The sequence below is a fragment of the Carassius auratus genome, chromosome 42, assembly GCF_003368295.1.
Source record: "Carassius auratus strain Wakin chromosome 42, ASM336829v1, whole genome shotgun sequence".
Lineage (NCBI taxonomy): Eukaryota > Metazoa > Chordata > Actinopteri > Cypriniformes > Cyprinidae > Carassius > Carassius auratus.
Window position 1 is genome coordinate 1,203,652 of NC_039284.1, and position 19,721 is coordinate 1,223,372.

Genomic DNA, 19,721 nt, shown 5'->3' on the forward strand with positions numbered 1-19,721 from the left:
GTCAATGTTGAAAATGCTTTGTTTGGGAAATGCGACATTCAGCTTTCTTAACACAGCCTCTTTTATTCATGTGCCTGTTTGAGCGTCTGCATAATTGCATGCTGCATGTGGATTCCAGTGAGTGTTTGACGCTCTTCCTGCATCCTCTTTATTCAGTGTCAATGCGATCAAGACGTTCTACATTTTAAAAGGGTTCTTTAACATCTATGGAACCACTGCTTTGCACAAAAGGTTCAATTACAGTAGAAACAGTTTCTTCTGATTGTCTTTCACAAAACAAAAGTGGTTCTTTTAAGAACTGAAATAATGCAAAGTTATTTTGGGAGCCCAAAATGGTTCTTCTATTGCATTGTTACAACTAAAAAAAAAAAAAAAATCCATGTTTTTAACGTTTATTTTGCAGCATAAAGGTTATTTGTGAAGCAAAGGGCTGCTTTCAGAACCATGGACAGCAGCCACTGAGTCCCAGTGTTTTCAGACTGTGCAGAACTCAAATGCCTTTAGCTTTGCTTCAGAAAACGTTTTATTCATGGTTTAATATAGGTATCATATTCTTAGGTTGGCTCAAATGTATGCATGCATTCTCAGTTTATCATGACTGATTAACAAGCTGTGCTTATCCTTGTGACTGAATATCTGACATGTCTTCACATAAACCAGAAACTGACCATTTAGTTTTTCTGTTTTAAAGAGTTCTTCATAAACACTGGAAAGTTTAGAGAACACAAAATACTCATGTAGTGTTTTGTTTTGTGTGTTTGGTGCAGTAGCATGTGCCAGCCTGTAGGAGGAGCAGTGCAAATGACCCTTACAACACATTGCCGAATAAACCCTAATACTGAGCAATTACACATTTAGATTAGATTATTAGTTTGAACTGTTTAGAGGGTGCATATATGTTTAGGAAATCAACAAGACTTTGAATAACTTTATATACGTTTTAACTCCTCAACACAAACAATAACCAAACCTATTGCTCACACAGATGTAATAATGCCTGTTCTAGTCTATGTTTTAGCCTTTGACATTAAACCACCGGGCTTGTAAACACACATGGCTTTCGTTACGATGCCCACATTTGTCTTGTTATGAGTTTAGAGTGATATGTTGATAAGTCTTTACTCTGATCGTATTGAAAGGGGGCTCGTGGCCAGTAGGGGAGGGGCGCGCGCCGGCCGAGCAGCTGTATGCAAATGAGACGCGACAAGCACGCGCCACACAGCAAACACGCGCACATACGGCCGGTGCGCATAAACACAATCTCATTAAAATGCCATCGAAGTGCATTGTGTTGGTTAAGACCTAGATAAAAAAAATAAAAATAAAAAAACTTCACAAAATGTTAACACAGAGCAAAACGTGTTCTAATAAAGGGAAAATCAGTGAAGAGTCTGAAGTTAAGATGCAGTTAAATATCAGATGAGCGCAAGTCCAGGTGGGTGCAGATACATGATTTAAGCAGAACTCTAGATGATGTTGGGAACTTTTAGATGGCACAGCGCAACTATGCATGTTGTAACCTAGGAACGTTTCAGTCTCGTCTGTGGTGTAAAACTCCTCTAGTGTTGTAATATTTGTGAAACTGCAGGGGAGAATAGTGACAGGCGCATATGCCTCGGTCATACTGCAGCTTTATGCTAATGAGGGGAACAATAGATGAATGCAAACCCGTGGAACACGTCTGTCCAATTTTGCGCGCAAAAGAGAATTTAAAGCAACTGTTTCACAGAGTATAAATAAGATCCTTAGGTGCTGTGATCTAAACCTTAAGCCTGTGTTAGAGCTTTTAATACTATGCATTTGCTGATATAAATAATTTAGAGTACTGGAATCATTTGGATTTTAGTATTTAATTTATAGCTTTGATAAACTTATTTCTAATAAGTAAACGAACACATTTCGTAGTTTGAAGAGCATCAGTGAAGTGAATACTAGTGAGCTTCATGTACGGTGGAGCCATATTTCAAGGAAATATGTGTAGCTTGGGCTGCAGTTGAAAGCGTTAAAACATTCTGGCACACGCTTCAGTGTCTGAACTTGTCACCGGTCATGGTGGTTTGAAGAAAAATAATGATGGCTGACCCCTGGCTTGACCTCGAGGTCAGTGCTCATCTTTGATTGCGTCCAGCACGCGTCTCTCTTTTGGCCAGATTGCTCGTGTATCCCTGTATAAAGGTCAATTTGCTTTTCAAAGGCAAAAAAGCCTGTGACGGCCGGCCAGACGCGGCTATTGTGTTGCGAGATGAGGGCTTCTTCTGATGACTTATGCATGCGTTAGCCAGCTGATTTATACTGCCCTCAGACTGACGCGTGGCATTACAAATCTCTTTAATGTCCAGATTTGCAAATACAGGAAGCACTTAGGGCTTACTTAGCATGTTCTTGTTTCATACGCGCTAATTAATAACGCGCGATGTGTGATTCTACGTTTTTAAGTACACGCTATTATTTACACGAAACACGCGTGAAATGGAAACTTTAAACCGTAAACATAGACGACACAGACACGAAACTGTTTCCCATCTAAATTATGTTAAGTTGTTTTGCATATATTGCATATTCTGAAGATGACAGTGAGTGACATTTCCTTCTGTGCTCCACAGCCGCGGCACGCGCTCCTCTCCATACATCTCCATCACACCGTGAACAGAGGGCAGCGCGCATTACTACAATAAAGGCCAGGTACATCTGCTCTGGAGCGCCCGGTCCGAGTCTCTCAGCCCTCCCACGGGCAATTCCACAGAGATCCTCGCTCGCTCCTGATTGGATGAGGACGGAGCGACGAGGGGCGAGAACAATAACATCATTCCAGCTTAAAAAGAGTGCAGCTATGCGTTGAGGAGCAAAAGCATCTCTCAGAGGGAGGGAGGCGGACGGCACGTTTGTAGCTCTGGATCTAGTCTTGTTGTGCCTTGTTATCCTCGCCTCATCATGCCCAAAGGATTCCTGGTGAAAAGGAACAAGAAAGCAGCGCTCGTTTCGTACCGGATACGCTCGGATGAGGATGGAGGATCCGCTCCAGAACATCAAATCGCGCCGATCGCCGCGTCTCCACCCGCGCCCAGCGCCCCCAAGCCGGACAACATCACCTCAGCCTTCCCGTCGGACGGAGCAGAGGCGCCGGTGTCGGTCCGCAGCGCTAGGCCGGTGCAGTTCGGCAACCCGGAGATGGTGTACCAAGCCCTGTACAGCCCCACCCGGCCCATCAGCAAGGAGCACGACAGGAAATATTTCGAGAGGAGTCTCAATCTCGGCTCGCCTGTCTCTGCCGAATCGTTCCCGACTCCCGCCTCTCTCACCAGCCTGGACCATCATCTTCTGTTTGCGCCGGTTGACTTAAAAATCGGCACCAGCAACAGTAACCGCGGCGGAACGGCGCCCGTCATCCGACCCGGCGCCAAAAGACCTTCTGACGCCGCCGAGCGTAAAAGCAGCAAAAGCGTCAAGAAACCCAAAGCCATACGCAAACTCAACTTCGAGGACGAGGTCACCACATCCCCGGTGCTGGGCCTGAAAATCAAAGAGGGGCCCGTGGACCTCAAGCCCCGAGCGGCCTCGGGCAACACCAACAAGCCCCTGGGGGAGTTCATCTGCCAGCTTTGCAGAGAAGAATACTCGGACCCGTTCTCTCTGGCACAGCACAAGTGCTCCCGGATAGTGCGGGTGGAGTACAGGTGTCCCGAGTGCGAGAAGGTCTTCAGCTGTCCGGCGAACCTGGCCTCCCACCGGCGCTGGCACAAACCGCGCGTGCCGAGCGCGCCCAAACAAGCCCTCCAACCCGCCAAACCTTTCCCCGAAGAGTTCCCCAGCGACAGAGACTCTCAGAGCCCGGGTCTGTCAGAATCCGGCTCCGACGACGGGCTTTACGACTGCCAGCACTGCGGGAAGAGGTTCAAGCGCCAAGCCTACCTGAGGAAGCACATCCTGGGACACCAGGCGCTCCAAAATGAAATCCTCGGAGAGGCTTTTCGCACCACAGAGAGCCCCGACATCATGCCCTCGGAGGACAGCCAAAGCCCGGCTCCGCTCAATCTGAGCCCCGCGGACGGTCTCGGGTGTCCGGCTTGTGGAGAGAAGCTGCCGAACCGGGCGAGTCTGGAGCGACACCTGCGCCTTCTGCACGACGACTCCCAGGCGTTTCCCTGCAAGTTCTGCCACGCCACTTTCTACAGCTCGCCGGGTCTCACCAAACACATCAACAAATGCCACCCCACCGAAAACAGGCAAGTCATCCTTCTCCAGATGCCCGTGCGTAACGCCTGCTGAAGACGAACCCACACCGATCTGTCCTTTCAGTACGATCTCTTTCCTCATCCAATTCTTCGCTAGAAAATTCTGGAGAAATGTATTAGTTTGGCCCTTACAAAGGTATTTTTCTAGAACGCTTGCACACATGGTAATGTAATAGCTCCTAGACCTAAGATATGTTCCTGTACCTCTGCCTTGAATTCACATGCTGTGCGTTTCACGTCTGTAGCTTTAATCCAGTATGTGGATTACGGGACTGAAAATGTTTTCTCTCTCTCTTCGTACTGAAAACTACATCAACAAATCTTAAAAAGTTTCCCTTTAGTAGCCAGAAATGCCTTTAGAGAAAAACATCAAACTACTGCCTTAAGAACTCTTCAGTGTAATGATTGTTTCTGAATGTCGACACACAATTACTGCTTACTATCATGATGTAAAATTATTGTAATATGTTTATTCGTAATATTTTATTTATTTATGTATTTATTTATTTTCAATGGCTTTGTATAAATTATTGGGGGACTTTTCTCCCAGTCGAATCGTTGTGTCGAGATCATCTTGTCTTGGGTTTTGTGCGCTCTCTTGAAACGTGAAGCTCTTATAGATGCAATCTTTTTCTACGTACACAGTTTATTTTCCTAAATGTTTGCTACCTAGCGCTTTACATGTGCGTCCGTGTTGTCTTCTCAAATAAAATATTTTCAAAATGAAAACGCTTCTAGTTCGTGCATATTTACCACAGAAACCCTCCGTGTACTATTTGTACAATAGTTGATTTAAATAATACAGGCAGTTATTTTCGCTGAATATGAGAACTGTAAATGATAAACAATATAAGGGGACACTAATGGAATTCCAAGAGCCTTTTACTCCGTACAGACATAAAAGTTATATGCCATATTCATCTATAGATTTATGCAAAGTTAACAGAAATATTTGTCTTTAAGAACAAAGCAGGTGTGTAAAAGTTATTCTGTGCAGTCTACTGTACTACAACAGTTAATGAGCAGCATGACCAACTGTTATTCCACAGGTGTCAAATGCTCAGATGATATAAAGCCAAATTCTGGCAATTTTCTATCCCAAACCCCTTCCCATGCTTTAAATGGCAGCAGTATTGATTTTGAATTGGTCAGGTCATACAGAAGTCATCATGTAAACTGTGCTTGATCAATCAAATAATGCAGTTGGCACACTGTAAATTTAGCTGAAATCATTTCAAGGGTGACAACAGACTTTATAATAATGAACTTAGAAATGTACAAGGGCATAATCATCCAACTGTGCTGTGCCTGGTTCGTACATCTTCTTTTTTATTTTTTCCCCATGAAACATCTCTAAAGATGCAACCAATCCACCATGTTCCTTTTACACGATAAAAGAGTCAATAAATAAATGTATAAGAAAAATAAGCTCAAATAACCAAGGTACGATCAGGGTGAAGTTTGCAAAACTTAGAATTGTTTGAACTAATGAATCCTCTCTGCAGATTATTTATGTGCAAAGTTCAATTTATGCAGTCTCTCGATTCAGTTTATGCAAAACCATTACTTCATGTATACTTATGCAATTGGCGAGAAAATAATAAAAAGAAAAATCATACTTGTTTTGGTCAGATTTAGTGAGCGCACACAAAGTCATTATTTAAGTGCTAGTGTGCATGAGCTGTAGGTGCACCTGTACTCCAGCGAGGGACGCGTCTGTGCTCATGGAGCAGCAGGGGAGACAGATGGGAGTGGGGTCAGGTTACCCTCTATATTCCCTCGGCTCCAGCAACAGAACAACCTCTAACCCTGAGCATCACTTGCATCCACTCGCTCGAACACACAATATTAGAGCACAGAGTCACGGATGATTTCAGACACACATGTACAACAGCCCATCATCATACAGTTTCTCCAGGTCAGAAGCAGGAAAGCGAGAGGGCAAAATCAATGTTGTATTTCATGCACAAAACACAGGGCTTTAATAATGACAAAATGTGACTTCATTTCATGTGAGGAACGTAAGTTGGTATTTGGCAGTTTTTTTGAGTGACAGAATTTTTATTTTATTTTATTTTTTTTTGAGTGAACTTTACAGAGGAGATATGAGTAGTTGACAAAGAGTATAATTATTTAACTTTTTATTCAACAATAAACATTTAAGCAGACATTTTATGCGTGTCTATTTTAGTTATTGTAACTGGGTAGTAGCCATTTACTTCAAGATTTCAAAAAAAAAAAATTGCAGTACAATGAAACACTTTTTTTTTTTTTTTTTTTTTGTAATTGAAACAAACAGTACTGGAAAATATTTTATCCAAGAAAAAAAAAAAAAAAAAAAAAAAAAAAAACTACTTCAATTTCTAGAATTCAAACTTACTAGAAATTTCAGAGTGAAAACTCTTTAAGCAAATCCTGCACCACACACATAGATATAATATAATATTATATATATATATATTCTCCAAAAGCTTATTTTTATGACAATTTTTTTCAGTACAAATTAAATGTTCCAGCATTCGCTCATTTGTTAAATTTGTAAAAATGCTGTTAATTTCAATACATAGAAATACAGTTTAAATGAAATATAAAATTGCAGACCAGGACACAGCAACGACCCATAAATCATGAAACAATGAGAAAAAACCAGTCCAACCAATCGCATATAAACATGACCTTCAAATCCATTTAATCAATTGTTTTGATTTCTTCACATTTCTAGTAAAGATAAAGTGATTACTTCTATTAAAAACGGTCTGATATGTTAATAAGTCATGACAAAATCTTCAAGCTTCAATGTCTTATACAAAGATTATATTACAGGCATTAATATATTTATACCCTTCAGAATTTAGAACATTCAAAGAAGAGAAAAGAAAAATAGACAATATACAAAGCTAACAACTAAGCCTACAACGAACATGTCATAATTAGAATTTAGGCCAGTTGCAGTATTTTCAACTAAAAGCCCATTTCCAATCCGCATCATCGGAGTTGAGATTTAGAGTCAGGTGGAATCTGGGCTGTCGGTCTGCATACATTCATCAGTGTTTCTCATTCAGAGCATTCGGAAGAGAGAAAAAGTATCAGGCGAAGCGAGACAAAGACAAGTGTTCAGGTAAGGCAAAGGTGTGCAACGTGTGTCCTGTTGCAGTCTGGGCGGAGCCTGTAGCGTGTGCAACACCTGGCCTCCATGACAACCAGGACGGGTCTCTACGGGAACAGAGAGGGGAGCCAGGGCGTTGGCAGGAGAGAGAGAGGGAGAGAGAGAGAGAGGGAGAGAGAGAGAGAGAGAGAGAGAGAGAGAGAGAAGCGCTGGCATGCTGCTGCTACGGTAAAGGGCACTCGGAGAAGCACCCGGGAATCAGGGAAGCATCTGGAAAAGATCCCCCATCCAGCATCTAATCAGACAGAAGCAGCTCTCACAAAACACAGACAATCTCATTCAGTTTACTCCGGTGAACTGTACGACTCATTGAGAAAACACGCTGCTCTCCATTTAGAAAGTGTGAGATCAATTAAACAACGGAAGAAACCCCAAAGAAAACCCTAAACTCCGAAAATCTGGACAGGTATTACACAGGCACTGTGCAGGCATCAGCTTCACCTGAGGCACTGGAGGCTTTCCCTCCGTTGAGTCAGGAATAGTGTGATGGCAGATATTTCTCCATATATATATATATTTATCTATACACACACAACATGACAACATATATATATATATAATCAAATCAAAATAAAAGCAATGTACATCCAAAAACAGAGGGAAGAAGGGAACAAACATGGATCTACTGCATCTTTACCACCGGGCGAGTGCAAAATCATTGGAATGTTGGAGTAGAATTCCATGACAGGAATGGGAGACCTTCAATTCTCAAATGAAGGAGTTAACATTCACGCTACACCTCGACAGAATTACAAACGATGAGAGCCTTTTTGATTCAGCATGTTGCATAAATACGTTCCATAAAATAATCAAACAAGTCACTTAAAAGTAACTCACAATAACAAAAGAAATCGTGTTTTCATTGCAGTCTGTTGCCCTTCAGGCGTCACTGATGTTATGAAAGTAGTAAAAGCAGACTCACTCTTTTTTTTGATGATTTAAAAGTGCATCTCAGTGCTGGGACGAGTCTCTCCCATATGCATCAGTGATTGGGTTTTCAGTGTTTGACATGAAGAAAAGCTCAAAGAACTGGATAATGAGCATATTAAAAACTATCTAAAGCCTCTGAGTATTTGAAATGTTTCGTATTATTCAGTTGCTACTCTGTCGTAAGGACATTTTTGGGACAGTCGCAGATCCAAATGGGTAAATCCAGTCCAAATGCAGCATTATTTAGAAAATTGCAATGAATTTCACATTTGAAGATTTACTTCAGCATAACAACAGTTTCTCTTTCTTCACGACAGGTGAAGCTACATACGTTTGCGACAACAGTTGCATCTTTCACTGCTCCTTGGCTTCGAAAAGGAAAAAAATGACAGGTGGAAAACATTACGGTCAAATGCTAAAGTTTAAGGACAATGCAGTCTGGGGCCGGTGGAAGTGTTCAGTTGGAGGACTTGCTGATGGCGCTGGCCGAGCGCCGGAGCTTTCCAGAAACCCGGTTCTTAGAGGCGCGGGGTATGGTGGGCGAGACCTGGTCGCTGGAGTCACTGGTCATCACAGTAACACTGAGGTCAGTGCTCGTGCTGCAGCTGAGGGAACCTGGGAAGGGAGGACATATTACACGCAGAGTGAAGAATAAGCCACAATGACCATTAATACCCCTGCTTTCAAACTGATAGCATGCCATTACTGACGCAAGAAACCTCTTCTGATAGAGATGGATGTGAAAAAAGCTGAGAACTCAAAGTTAGTCCTAAACCATTTGACTGTTAATAGCAATAACGGTCATCCTACTAACAGCTCCACTTTACTGCAGTAAAAAAATAAAAAAAAGACATGCAAAATATGGATTGTGCTGGTGATCTGAGATACTGGTACTCCAGGAAACATCTAAATTAAACAAGCTTTCTGCTTTGTCAAGATGGCATCTGCTCGGCTATTTTCTTTCTTTCTTTTCTTTCTTTTTTATGGGCATCTCAAGTTTCTGCGAGCAGATGGTGTGGGGAACATGCGCTCATTGGAGAGGACCTCCACTCCAGGGCTCGTTTGAAAGAGGGGGAGGAGAGCGGAGAACAACAGTTTCTGCATGTGAAAGGAGCAGGGGAGGAGTAAACGAGTGCGGGGTGCTGTCCGTTCCAGAGAACATCTCAGGAGGACTCGGGATGCCAGCAGAGAGGACACACACTTACCCACAGCTCCCTCCTCTCTAATGCTGAGTGAACTGTATCGCGCCAGGGATTTTGATCATTTATGGATTCAAGAGGTGACTGAGCATCTTATGTTTCCACACTGCAGCTGAGCCGGGTGGAGAGCGTAAAGATCCAGAAGTTCTCATCATCACAGTGATTGACTCACCGTCTGATCCTCAGATTTATTTTAAGCCAATGAGGCGTGTCAATCAAATCAATCATGCAAAACCTGGGAATTTATTCATTATAAATAATTTCCCATTTGGGATTTATATGTGCACATGCATATATATGTGTATATATATAAAAATATATATACACACACACACACAGTGTTGGGGCTAACATTACAACTAACGCGAGTTACGTAATCAGATTACTTTAATTTCAAGTAACTAGTAAAGTAACACATTATTTTTTCATTTACAATTTATTTTTGTAAATAACAAACAAACATACAGATTTTGATGACTCAAAGCTGCAATAATTAAATAAATATAATTTGTTTTTAATCCCATTTTATTAACCAATTTGCTGCTGCTGATCCAATTCAACCCGAAACTAATAAGCAAAAAAATTTACATTTAAAAAACTAACATTTCTTCTTTTTTATTGCTGAAGAGTGTTGAAATTTCTTCTTCTACATTCTTCTGTACAGACGTGAATTTACATTTCCTTTTAGTGTGAAAGAGCTTTTACATTTGTCAAAAATATAACTTTATATTATAAGCAAACAAGCAAGCCTAGCCAATATTTAAAAAGTAACGCAAAAGTAACATAATGCATTACTTTCAATAAAAAATAATTAACATAATTAGTTATTTTTAATTAATTAATTTAAAAAGTAACTTTCCACAACACTGTGTGTGCGCGCATGTATGTGTGTGTGTGTGTGTATATATATATATACCCATGTGTGTGTGTAAAGTAAGTGTCCCTCATTCCCATTGACTCCCTACAGCAATCCAATCAAAAGCGTAAGTGACAAAGACATTTTCCAGTAGGGCAGGTGTTAGTGTCAGATGTGGCCTCAGGCAAACAGACACACGCCATAGGACAAAGCAACAGGAGAAAAGAGGGGAAAAAGAGAGAATAAAGCAGAGACATGCAGGAGAGGAGGATGGCGACCCATTCATGCTGCTACTGTGTTACGATTCCTCCGCTGGCGTCCACAATCAGAGAACAGCCAGCCCCAATGCAGCTCTGCCTCTGTGCTCCTTTAAAAGCTCCGAGCAGACGCAGATCATTAATGGAAATAAAGAGGGAAGATGAGCAGACGAGCCGGGGAAAGGGGGCGGGGTCTCTGTGACTTCAGACCGAGACTCTTACCTTCAGTTACTGTACTGACACCTGTAACACACTTAATCTACAGAGGGAGAGAAGACAATAGAGCAACACGTAAGCCTCGCACCGTCACGAGTGTGTGTGTGTGTGTGACAGAGAGAATGAGAACGCTGTTGAAAACATGGCTGTGTTAATCCTGAGGGGTGAAGGAAGGACAACACAAAGAAAATGTTAAAATAACATACAGTGATTATGACAGACTGTGGCTGTAAAGACAAGCACCGGGTGAAACACATTTCTATTCACACTGGCCCACTTCACTTTGTGTTTTCTGAAAATGAAAGAACGTTTAACATGGGGAACACAACAGAAAAGCTGCAGGGTGCAGAACACACAAAACTGTGATTTAACAGCTCTTTTTCAAGAACTTTTCACAATATGTGCATTAGACTTGTGTTACATAACTGAAAGGACTTTGGCCCAAACCAGAGCACGAGGCTCTGAGTGAGGTTATTTCTGAACGAAGGTGCCCGTTTAGTGTTTGCGCTGGAATAGCGCTCACAATGATGCATGTGATGATATAAGTAACAAACTTTTTTTTGTTTTTTGTGAAGAGTGTAAATGATATTTGTGAAGATCTGCCTTCATACCTGTACATGTTTAATGAAACTCACTCACAGTCTGCTATATTTCAGAGAAGCTCTTGTCTACCAACTACGATATTAAACAAAAACATACTTTCAACTCAACTGACCAAACCCTGCATGGATCCAACCATTCATTTCTATTCCCTCACACACAGCTGACCCTGACCTCAAAGCTCTGTTCCTAAACTGAGGTAATATTTTTTACAAATGGAATCTTTGTCACAGCACTGCATTCCACAAGTCTAACATTTTTTAAAAGAAACCATTCTGAAAACTCTACTACCGCTTTTCCACCAGGGCTGGTGCTTGAGCCGGAGCCCAACTGTGAACTGGGCCACGCTTTTCCAAAAAAAAAAAAAAAACCTACTTCGATGTCATACACTGATCGTTTTGCATGGCACTGGTAGGATGGTAATGTAGAGGGTTTTGCTCCTCGCCAGTGGAAACGTGAGCCGGTTCTGAACGAGTGCCAGTCTCGACCGAGCACCGGCTCCAGTTCTGGCACCAGCCCCAGTGGAAAAGTGGTATATGTGCTCAATTCACTATCATAAAACAGGGAATATGCAGAGTGCACTGAAAAGGGGGAGAAAGAGAGGCAGAGATGGAGGAAGAGAAAGACAAGTTTGTGTAACAGAAGTGTGGGGCCACATGCCTAGTGGAGGAAGCAGGCAGAAAAGTCTTACAGTCCAGCTTGGCCCAGAAGTAATCCATGTCCCAAACCATCCCTGGCCAACGCCTGCCTGCTGTCATGGGTGAGATGGTGATGAAACATGGAGCAGCATCATAGACTGTAACCCACAAAATAACTCAATCCTACTGGATGAGCTGGTGTTTTAAACGGGTCTGTCAGGCCTGTCCAAACTATCATCATGAGTGCATCTATGGCTCTGCTCCAAAACCCAGTGAGCTGCCTCTTTCTACCTAGAAAAGAAGTTATCTCCTAAAACCACTTTATGCGGAAATCACAGCAATGGCTTCACGATGTCTCCACTGGAACCTGAAACTGTACTTTGTGTCAGATTGTAAAATAAGGAGAATGGGGGAATTATTAAGTATCCAATTTATTTTCAAAGGATATCCATTAAAAGCCACCTTCCTATATAATTATTACAATATTAGTTTACAATTTTTGATTTCAGTTCTGAAGTGAATCAACTATAGAAAACATTGATCACATGACGTGTAATTGCCGTTTTTAGGTTTCATTGATCTATGTGTGTGTGTGTGAGCCAGTCAAAATCAAGTACTCAACATAATTATTCTGTTGTAAATGCTGTCTAGCTACACAAGTCTCTAGGATTTGGAACAGAGCTTGAATTTCATGCATGTATACATAGAATGAATTCTTTCCAACCTAAGCCTGCATTTATGGGTAAATTATGAATTAAATGATTCATTGGTAAATAAATATTGAATTTAGGGTTGGTCGCGCGAACAGATGAAACAGAAAAAGAAAAGAAACAGGCATGATAACTGAGGTTAAGAACAAAAAAGAATGAAACTGAGAAAGTAATTAGAACAAAATAGACAGAGATGACAACAAGAAAAAAGAGAATAACATCCCGGGGACGCAGTTTTGATGTGTTTGATGAAGGTACGAGAAACCCTGAGATGCAAAAGAAGAGAAAGCCAGAGAAATGGCGTTTGAAGTGTCTAATGGATGAGATTCTCATTCCCTCTGAGTTCAGCTGCTCCCTATGAGGTCACCAGAGCAGGAAATAAACGGCCGTCACTACAGAAATCAAAACGGTCCGAGCATCCTTATTCCAAAGAATGCATCCTGATAAATGCACTACATCTGCATTCAGGGATTGGGCGAATTTAGCATCCACTTTCAGAATAAAGTCCACATATTAAACAAAACAAGATTTAAATAACAAAGAAAAGTACATAAACTCTGCAGGCCCAACCAAACAAATAGAACAGTTTTTTGAAAAAAAAAACAAACAAACAAAAAAAAAAACACGTAAATAATACAGGCAGAGTTATGCTTGTAGCATGAGAAACAATCACATTTTAAAAAAGCCATAAAAATGTGAACACTTTAAAATAACTTTAATGCTTAATGGATCATTAATCAATTTAGATTCACATAGCGTGAAACATGAGATAATCTGCTTGTTAATGTTTACTAAACTTATTAAACATTAGCTAATGATGTAAATTACAATGCACACAAGTATCAAATAAACTTTTAATTCATATGATCATGTCCTTTTTGAAAATCTAAAAATTATTTTTAAAGATGTTCAACACTGATTTAAAGCTTTGATAAAAACACTTCTGCTGCTACTGAGGTGTGATGTGTGTAAGGGGTCAAAGGTGTAGAGGGGTCAGTTTGACTACTGTAAGGGAACATGGTTCAATCGGTTTATATTACATAAGTATTATCTTGAAAAAATGATGTTTCCTTCTGCTGATGTTTGATTCAAGGAATACCCTGTTTAATGAAATAGTATACTAATATAAGTGTTGAGGTTAAAAACGTTTTGCACCCAAATCACAATGTGTGTTACAAATGATGAAGAGTTTCCACTTTAGATTGGGTACTGCAAAAACATGAACAAATAATTAATAAATGATTTGTTAAGATGTGAAAATAGTAGACGTCTATACAACAAATGGAGACCAAATATATGGCCTTTACAGACTGTGATTATGAGTTAATTAATAATACGTTAACATGCATAGTTCAGTGAATAGTAAAGAGCTTCAAATGTATGATTAAGCTATTTTTTTTCCACAACATTTGTAAATGTAAAAAAAGAGCATTAGGTAAAATGTGAACAGAGGTTTAATGACATTAGCAAGTAAGCTTGTAATAATTATTGTATAATTTCTGCTGAAGTCATTTGTAGGTTTTTAAAAAGTGCATGATCATATGAATAGAAAGTTTAATGTCATTTGTAGGAATATTAATTTATATGAAATTATTTTTTGTTAATCTTTAGGTCATTAGTAAACATTAACACATACATTATCTCATATCTTCAGCAATGTGAATATATATATATTAACTAATGACATGTTAAGCATTTGTTAATTAAAGTTATAATAAAGTCTTACCAAATGTCATGACTTGACATAAACATTAACTGAAATAAAATTAAATATTAAAAACCTTCAACTAATTTAATTTCACCTAAATGTCAAGGGACGATTTCTTTCATTTTTCTTTGGCTGAAACCTCAAAAAAAAAAAAAAAAAAAAAAAAAAAAAAATATATATATATATATATATATATATTATATATATATTATACCCATGACAGTAAAATATATATTAAAAAAAAACTGGATTACTGGATTAATAAATTTGTGAGATAGGACTGCCAACTAAATATTTTACAACTAAGCATAAGTAAATAAAACTGATATTCATTACATACCTTTCTAAGACTTTTATATATTTTACTTTTATATAGACTTAATATTTGATTATTCCCTGACATTTCTAGGTCTAGAAATCACAAATGATATTAAGCTATAATTTCCACCAATGTCGGGACCTTGGTTCTTACAGTATTTTGCAAGTCTACTTTAAACAGAATTCGATTTCTCCTCTCAGTTGTGTAACTCATTAAGCTGTACTACAGCTCATTTTCAGTTTGATACACTGGGCTTTCACAGTCGAAGGCTGTATTGATTTTATTTTGGCTGTTTTAAAATGAAGGCAGGGCACAATCCTCTAGTCTGACAACACATTGGAAATGAACTCTACCAGACAATCCAACCATTTTAGAGATTTCCCAATTTCATAAACAGCGAAAATAGAGTAATGCATGAGACCCGTAAAATAAAAACAAAATACTTGCATTTTATTTTGCTGTATGTGCACTTACTGTATGTACTGTAAGTTAAGTAAGTTCATGAACTGAACATGGTTTAATGTTAGGTACAGGGTTAGATTCTGGCTAAGTACAGCACTTACTACTCAGCTGTTGCAGTTACTATAGTAAGTACACATGCAGAACGGGACTGTGAAATAAATTGCTACCTACAACATAAGGAAAATAAAAGAGCAGTCACGGTGTCTCACCTGCACCTCCCGTTGGCCAGTAGCTGGGGCAAGGAGAGAAGACCTGAGCAGCGAAGTCCTCAAAGGTCATGTTCTCCTTGTGGTTCTGAATGATGGCCTCCAGGTAGAGAGCCCTCTCCTCATAACTGAGAGCTTGTCAAGGAAAACCACATCTACATAAGACCAAATCATCACAGGCTTTGAAATGACCCCGCAACAACAACTGAAATAGCTCACTAAAATAATTTGGGTTGGTTTCTCACACAAAGCTATTGTGTCACTGTGACTCCAGAAGCACAAACACACAAATTCAATTATAATGCATAACATGTTATATTTTTTGTTTAAAACGTTTTTTTAAAAGTTTTTATGAAAAATCTACAATTATTAGAACTTAAAATAGCCATTTTCTGTTTGAATATATTTGAAAATCTAATTTAATTCTGTGATGGTTTTCAGACTTCAGTGTCACATGACCCTTCAGAAATCTATTACGCTGATTTGATGCTGATTATTATCAATGTTGAAAACAGTTGTGCTGTTATATATATTTGATCAATTTAATTTAGTCTTGCTGAATAAAGGCTAATCAACAAAGTTTAATAAAGAAACATTTTAATGAGATTAAACTTGTAGGTATTGTACATTTTTATGTACAATTCTTGATGACAGCAAATGATTTGAATGCATGGAAACAGCAGCGTGAATTCACTGCTAATCTTTTTTCCCTTGTATAGGCAGCTAAATAACTTCATGCAATAGGCTGGGCATTATAGCAGATGAAACAAATCAGATTTTCCAGCAGACTCCTGGAGTCATTACACACATGGTGAGCGTAGTCTGTTCGGTTACAGCTACAGTCCGTTAACCGTCCAAACAAACGCTCGAGCAGGTGTTTCTGCCTTGATGTTCACTTACACACCAAACCAACCTGCCAATCACTCAAGAACTAATACACATATACAATCTGTGTGTGCATGCTATAATGTCTAGTGAATAGGTTGTGGAGTGGAGGTAGGGGCCTTCCAGGGCCACATGCCTGCCTGCTGAAATCCTGGAGGGCCCCACTGATGCCATTCCCATCTCATTAGGGAGGCTGCTTATACCGCCAGGCGCTAGGCTGTTGCCAATGCCTTTGCACTCCATCATGACCACTCTGGCTGCATCACCACTCTGTGTTCAGTGTGTGTGTGTGTGTGTGAGCCACGTGCCGGCGCAGCAGGAGCTGAGGCAACCGTGACAAATTGTTGAAAAGGTCCGTCTGAACCAAGCGCTGACAAGCACCTGAGCCTGCGGGCTGCACACAAGGAGAGAGCAATCTGCTTCACTTCTGCATGCATTCTACTAAAAACAGCAGAAATGGAGGGGGCACACTTATCTGGAAGAACAATTGTATGTACATTAGTCTGAAAATAAAACTGGCCATTTCTGCAATCAGAATGACCAGCAACAGACAGCACACTGTGTTCTGAATGCACTTGCTCAGAGCTACTGTGGAAACACGGACAGCATTATGGGAAAGAGTTCTTATGGCTCACCGGGAATGAAAACTAAAGATGGAAGTGTTAGAGAAATAACAGAAAAAACTAATTGCAGACAATGTAAAGAGCATTATGTGGAAGGAACCAAATAAAAGTGTATGTGCATGAACTAGAAGACAGAGGGAGAGGAAGAGAACTGAGAGAGATGAGAATAATGGATAATAAGCCTGATCCCACAAGGTCAACAGAGCCATATGGCGTTCCATTATCAGAGATGCAGAGGACTTAAGCGTGGCTCAGCTATTGAGATTCCTAAAACAAATATTGACCTCAGCCGGAGTCACCGCAGCCATCGGCCAACCTGCACTCCCACTTCCTGAGGATAAAAAAAATACAATCTTCTCATCTATTGAACAAATTCATGCAGCGGTCACAGCACATTACCTATCATACATGCATCTGGAACTAAACAATGTTTGCGGCTTTGCATCAGTTCTGGCACGCCTCTGAATTTCGTGATACCGCGTAGACTCGGCAGCTGTTTACATAAATGTATACTGGTGTTTGGATGTGGGATTGGCTCTTTAGTGAACATTATAATATGACAAAGGTGTAGACAATTACGTATCAGGAGTCAAAACAATCAAGAAACTAAATTTATGATTTGTCTGACATCACTGCCCAACATCTCGGTCTCGGTCTCGGGTTTCTGTAATTGTTGCAGCACAGGTTGTTCTGCTGAATGCGTGAGGTGGGCTGGATGACGGTGGTGTGGATTCATTCAATAAAGCAGAGAACAGTGCACGCTGTCTGAGCGCTCGTATCTGTCGAAGAAGGGGGAACAGAACATACAGGAAATATGCTGAATGTTTGCACGGACAGAGGTCGCTTGGATAACACCGTTCCAGAATACTAGCACTCAGAGAAAAACAAACAAACACGGTGCAACCTACAAAATTTGGAGATGAGAAGAAAGCTATCTGAAGTTTAGGGATTTCCCAAAGTGACTGTAATTCAAGTCATCCTTTCAGCACCTGCGATGGGTAACTCTCCAGTCAGATGGAAACGAAGCATAGTGGGAAAGCATTAATCCGAAAAGCATTAATCGCAAGAACACGACTCCCAAAGGTTCGTGCACCCGGAACATCTACACAGAATGTTCTAGAAAGTGCCGGAGAGAGGGATGTGGTGTCAAAAGGGCAAATTTAACATCCCCTGCCATGTGAAATAATGTGATAACCTCATTCGAGCACAGGTCAGATTGTGCGTTTATGGTAGAAAGGGGAAAAAAAAGTTAACAAATAATACAATAGCACTGTTACACCAGAGAGGAAAAACAGATGAAGCCAATCCACTTAGGAGGAAAAATGTTGTCCTTTAAGCATTTTGCGGAGGAGTTTTAACAGATAGTGCTGTTTTTCCACTCTTTTGGAGGCCACTTTGCCACCCCACAGTGCACCAGGTGACAAAGGCGAGGCATTAAAAGCTGTCGAGGGCAGAAGCCCAGGGGAGCGCACACACTGTATTCAGGAACAGCCCAAAACAATCTATTCAACCGGGTCTTCAACCAGAACACCCAGAAACACAACACAGTTGACTGTTTTGTACAAATTACTACAACAAAATCAACAAAGGATTGGATTCAAGCAGGAATCTGAATAATCACAAAGTGCTGTGTGATATGCATCGTCTACAATAATATCATAATTACTGTTTTAACGATGTGGAAGCTGATATTATCGAGAATGTTGCTCACTGTGTTTTGCTGCATGATGTGGCCTAGTATAATGCAGTTAGAATGATCCCAAAATTCTATTTATGTGGCCAGAAAAGCCCCAGTATGAGTTTTTGTCTCATTTATATCATAGGGTTAAGTAATATTACGAGCAAGGGTGCTGTTTTTTTTTTTTTCAAAATATCAGTAAGATTATAAATGTGACTGATTATATGGTTAAAATTGTGTTAAATCATTAGATTTAACAAAAATAGTTAAAAACAAAGCCATAGCAGAGCTGTTGTGCGTCAGTGATTTATACTTAAAGAGTGCAGTCTCTTCCTTTGTTCCTGAAGGAATCAGCCATTTGAATCAATTGGTTCAACTCTCATGATACTCACATATTGCACGTTTTAGTATTAAGTATCATTTTATTTCTTAATTATTTCATATTTCAATATTAATTGTTTAAATCTCTCATATTTATTGCTTAAATGTAAGAGTTTGTTATAAAACAGAATGCATACATTCAAGTAGATTATAAAAACATGCCATTATAAAGGTAAAATGCCCCAAAATCAATTTAAGAGAAAAATAAGTGCTATGAACTAAGCACTGCACAGAAAAGCCTAAACCAGCCAAGATTCCAGCACAAAAATACACTCAGCTAAATATTATCTAATTACTGATAATGACAAATCCTAGAAGATAATGAGAGATCGTTTCTTGCACAACCTACACATAAGTGATTATTTGAAGTGAGCTAAAACAGACCCATTCGTTTACATCACCCAACCCCTTCTAAATTAGCTGTCATGAAATGAAATGATCATTTTTCTGATGTGTGCGAGTGGGTGATACAGGGAGATGAAGAGTATGTGTGCTGTTGTCCAGATGGCAAGGGGTGGCCAGTGGGGAATTGAGAGGTCAAGCACTTTGGCAGATCAAAGCAGAGGTCAGGTGACAGTAGTGGCCATGTTCAAGGTGCACACGGCCTCAGATGGCTTCTCATTAGCAGTCAGCTCAGGAGCCAGACCCCTGGGAC

The 19,721-nt window shown here is 40.1% G+C and overlaps 2 protein-coding genes across 5 annotated transcripts in view; one reads left to right on the forward strand and one right to left on the reverse strand.

Moving 5' to 3' along the window:
- Positions 1 to 2,607: 2,607 nt before the first annotated feature.
- Positions 2,608 to 4,956, forward strand: LOC113060392 (insulinoma-associated protein 1b). The gene has a single exon (XM_026229277.1). It carries the CDS (start codon positions 2,932 to 2,934, stop codon positions 4,264 to 4,266), a length of 1,335 nt encoding a protein of 444 aa, XP_026085062.1. The 5' UTR covers positions 2,608 to 2,931; the 3' UTR covers positions 4,267 to 4,956.
- Positions 4,957 to 8,646: 3,690 nt separating this feature from the next.
- LOC113060393 (ral GTPase-activating protein subunit alpha-2-like) overlaps positions 8,647 to 19,721 on the reverse strand; it is a 152,868-nt gene continuing 141,793 nt past the window's right edge. For 2 of the 4 annotated variants that reach the window (XM_026229279.1, XM_026229281.1), the window contains exons 39-40: positions 15,503 to 15,627; positions 8,786 to 8,943 (exon numbers count right to left, since the gene is read on the reverse strand). In XM_026229279.1, coding sequence (XP_026085064.1) covers positions 8,786 to 8,943; positions 15,503 to 15,627 — 283 coding nt within the window. Of the gene's footprint in view, positions 8,944 to 10,862; positions 10,900 to 15,502; positions 15,628 to 19,721 lie in introns of all 4 variants that reach the window. The other 2 variants (XM_026229282.1, XM_026229278.1) reach the window with 2 other exon arrangements.

Coding starts and splice junctions, on each gene's coding strand:
- LOC113060392 (XM_026229277.1), top strand. CDS start 2,932: ATGCCCAAAGGATTCCTGGTGAAAAGGAACAAGAAAGCAGCGCTCGTT.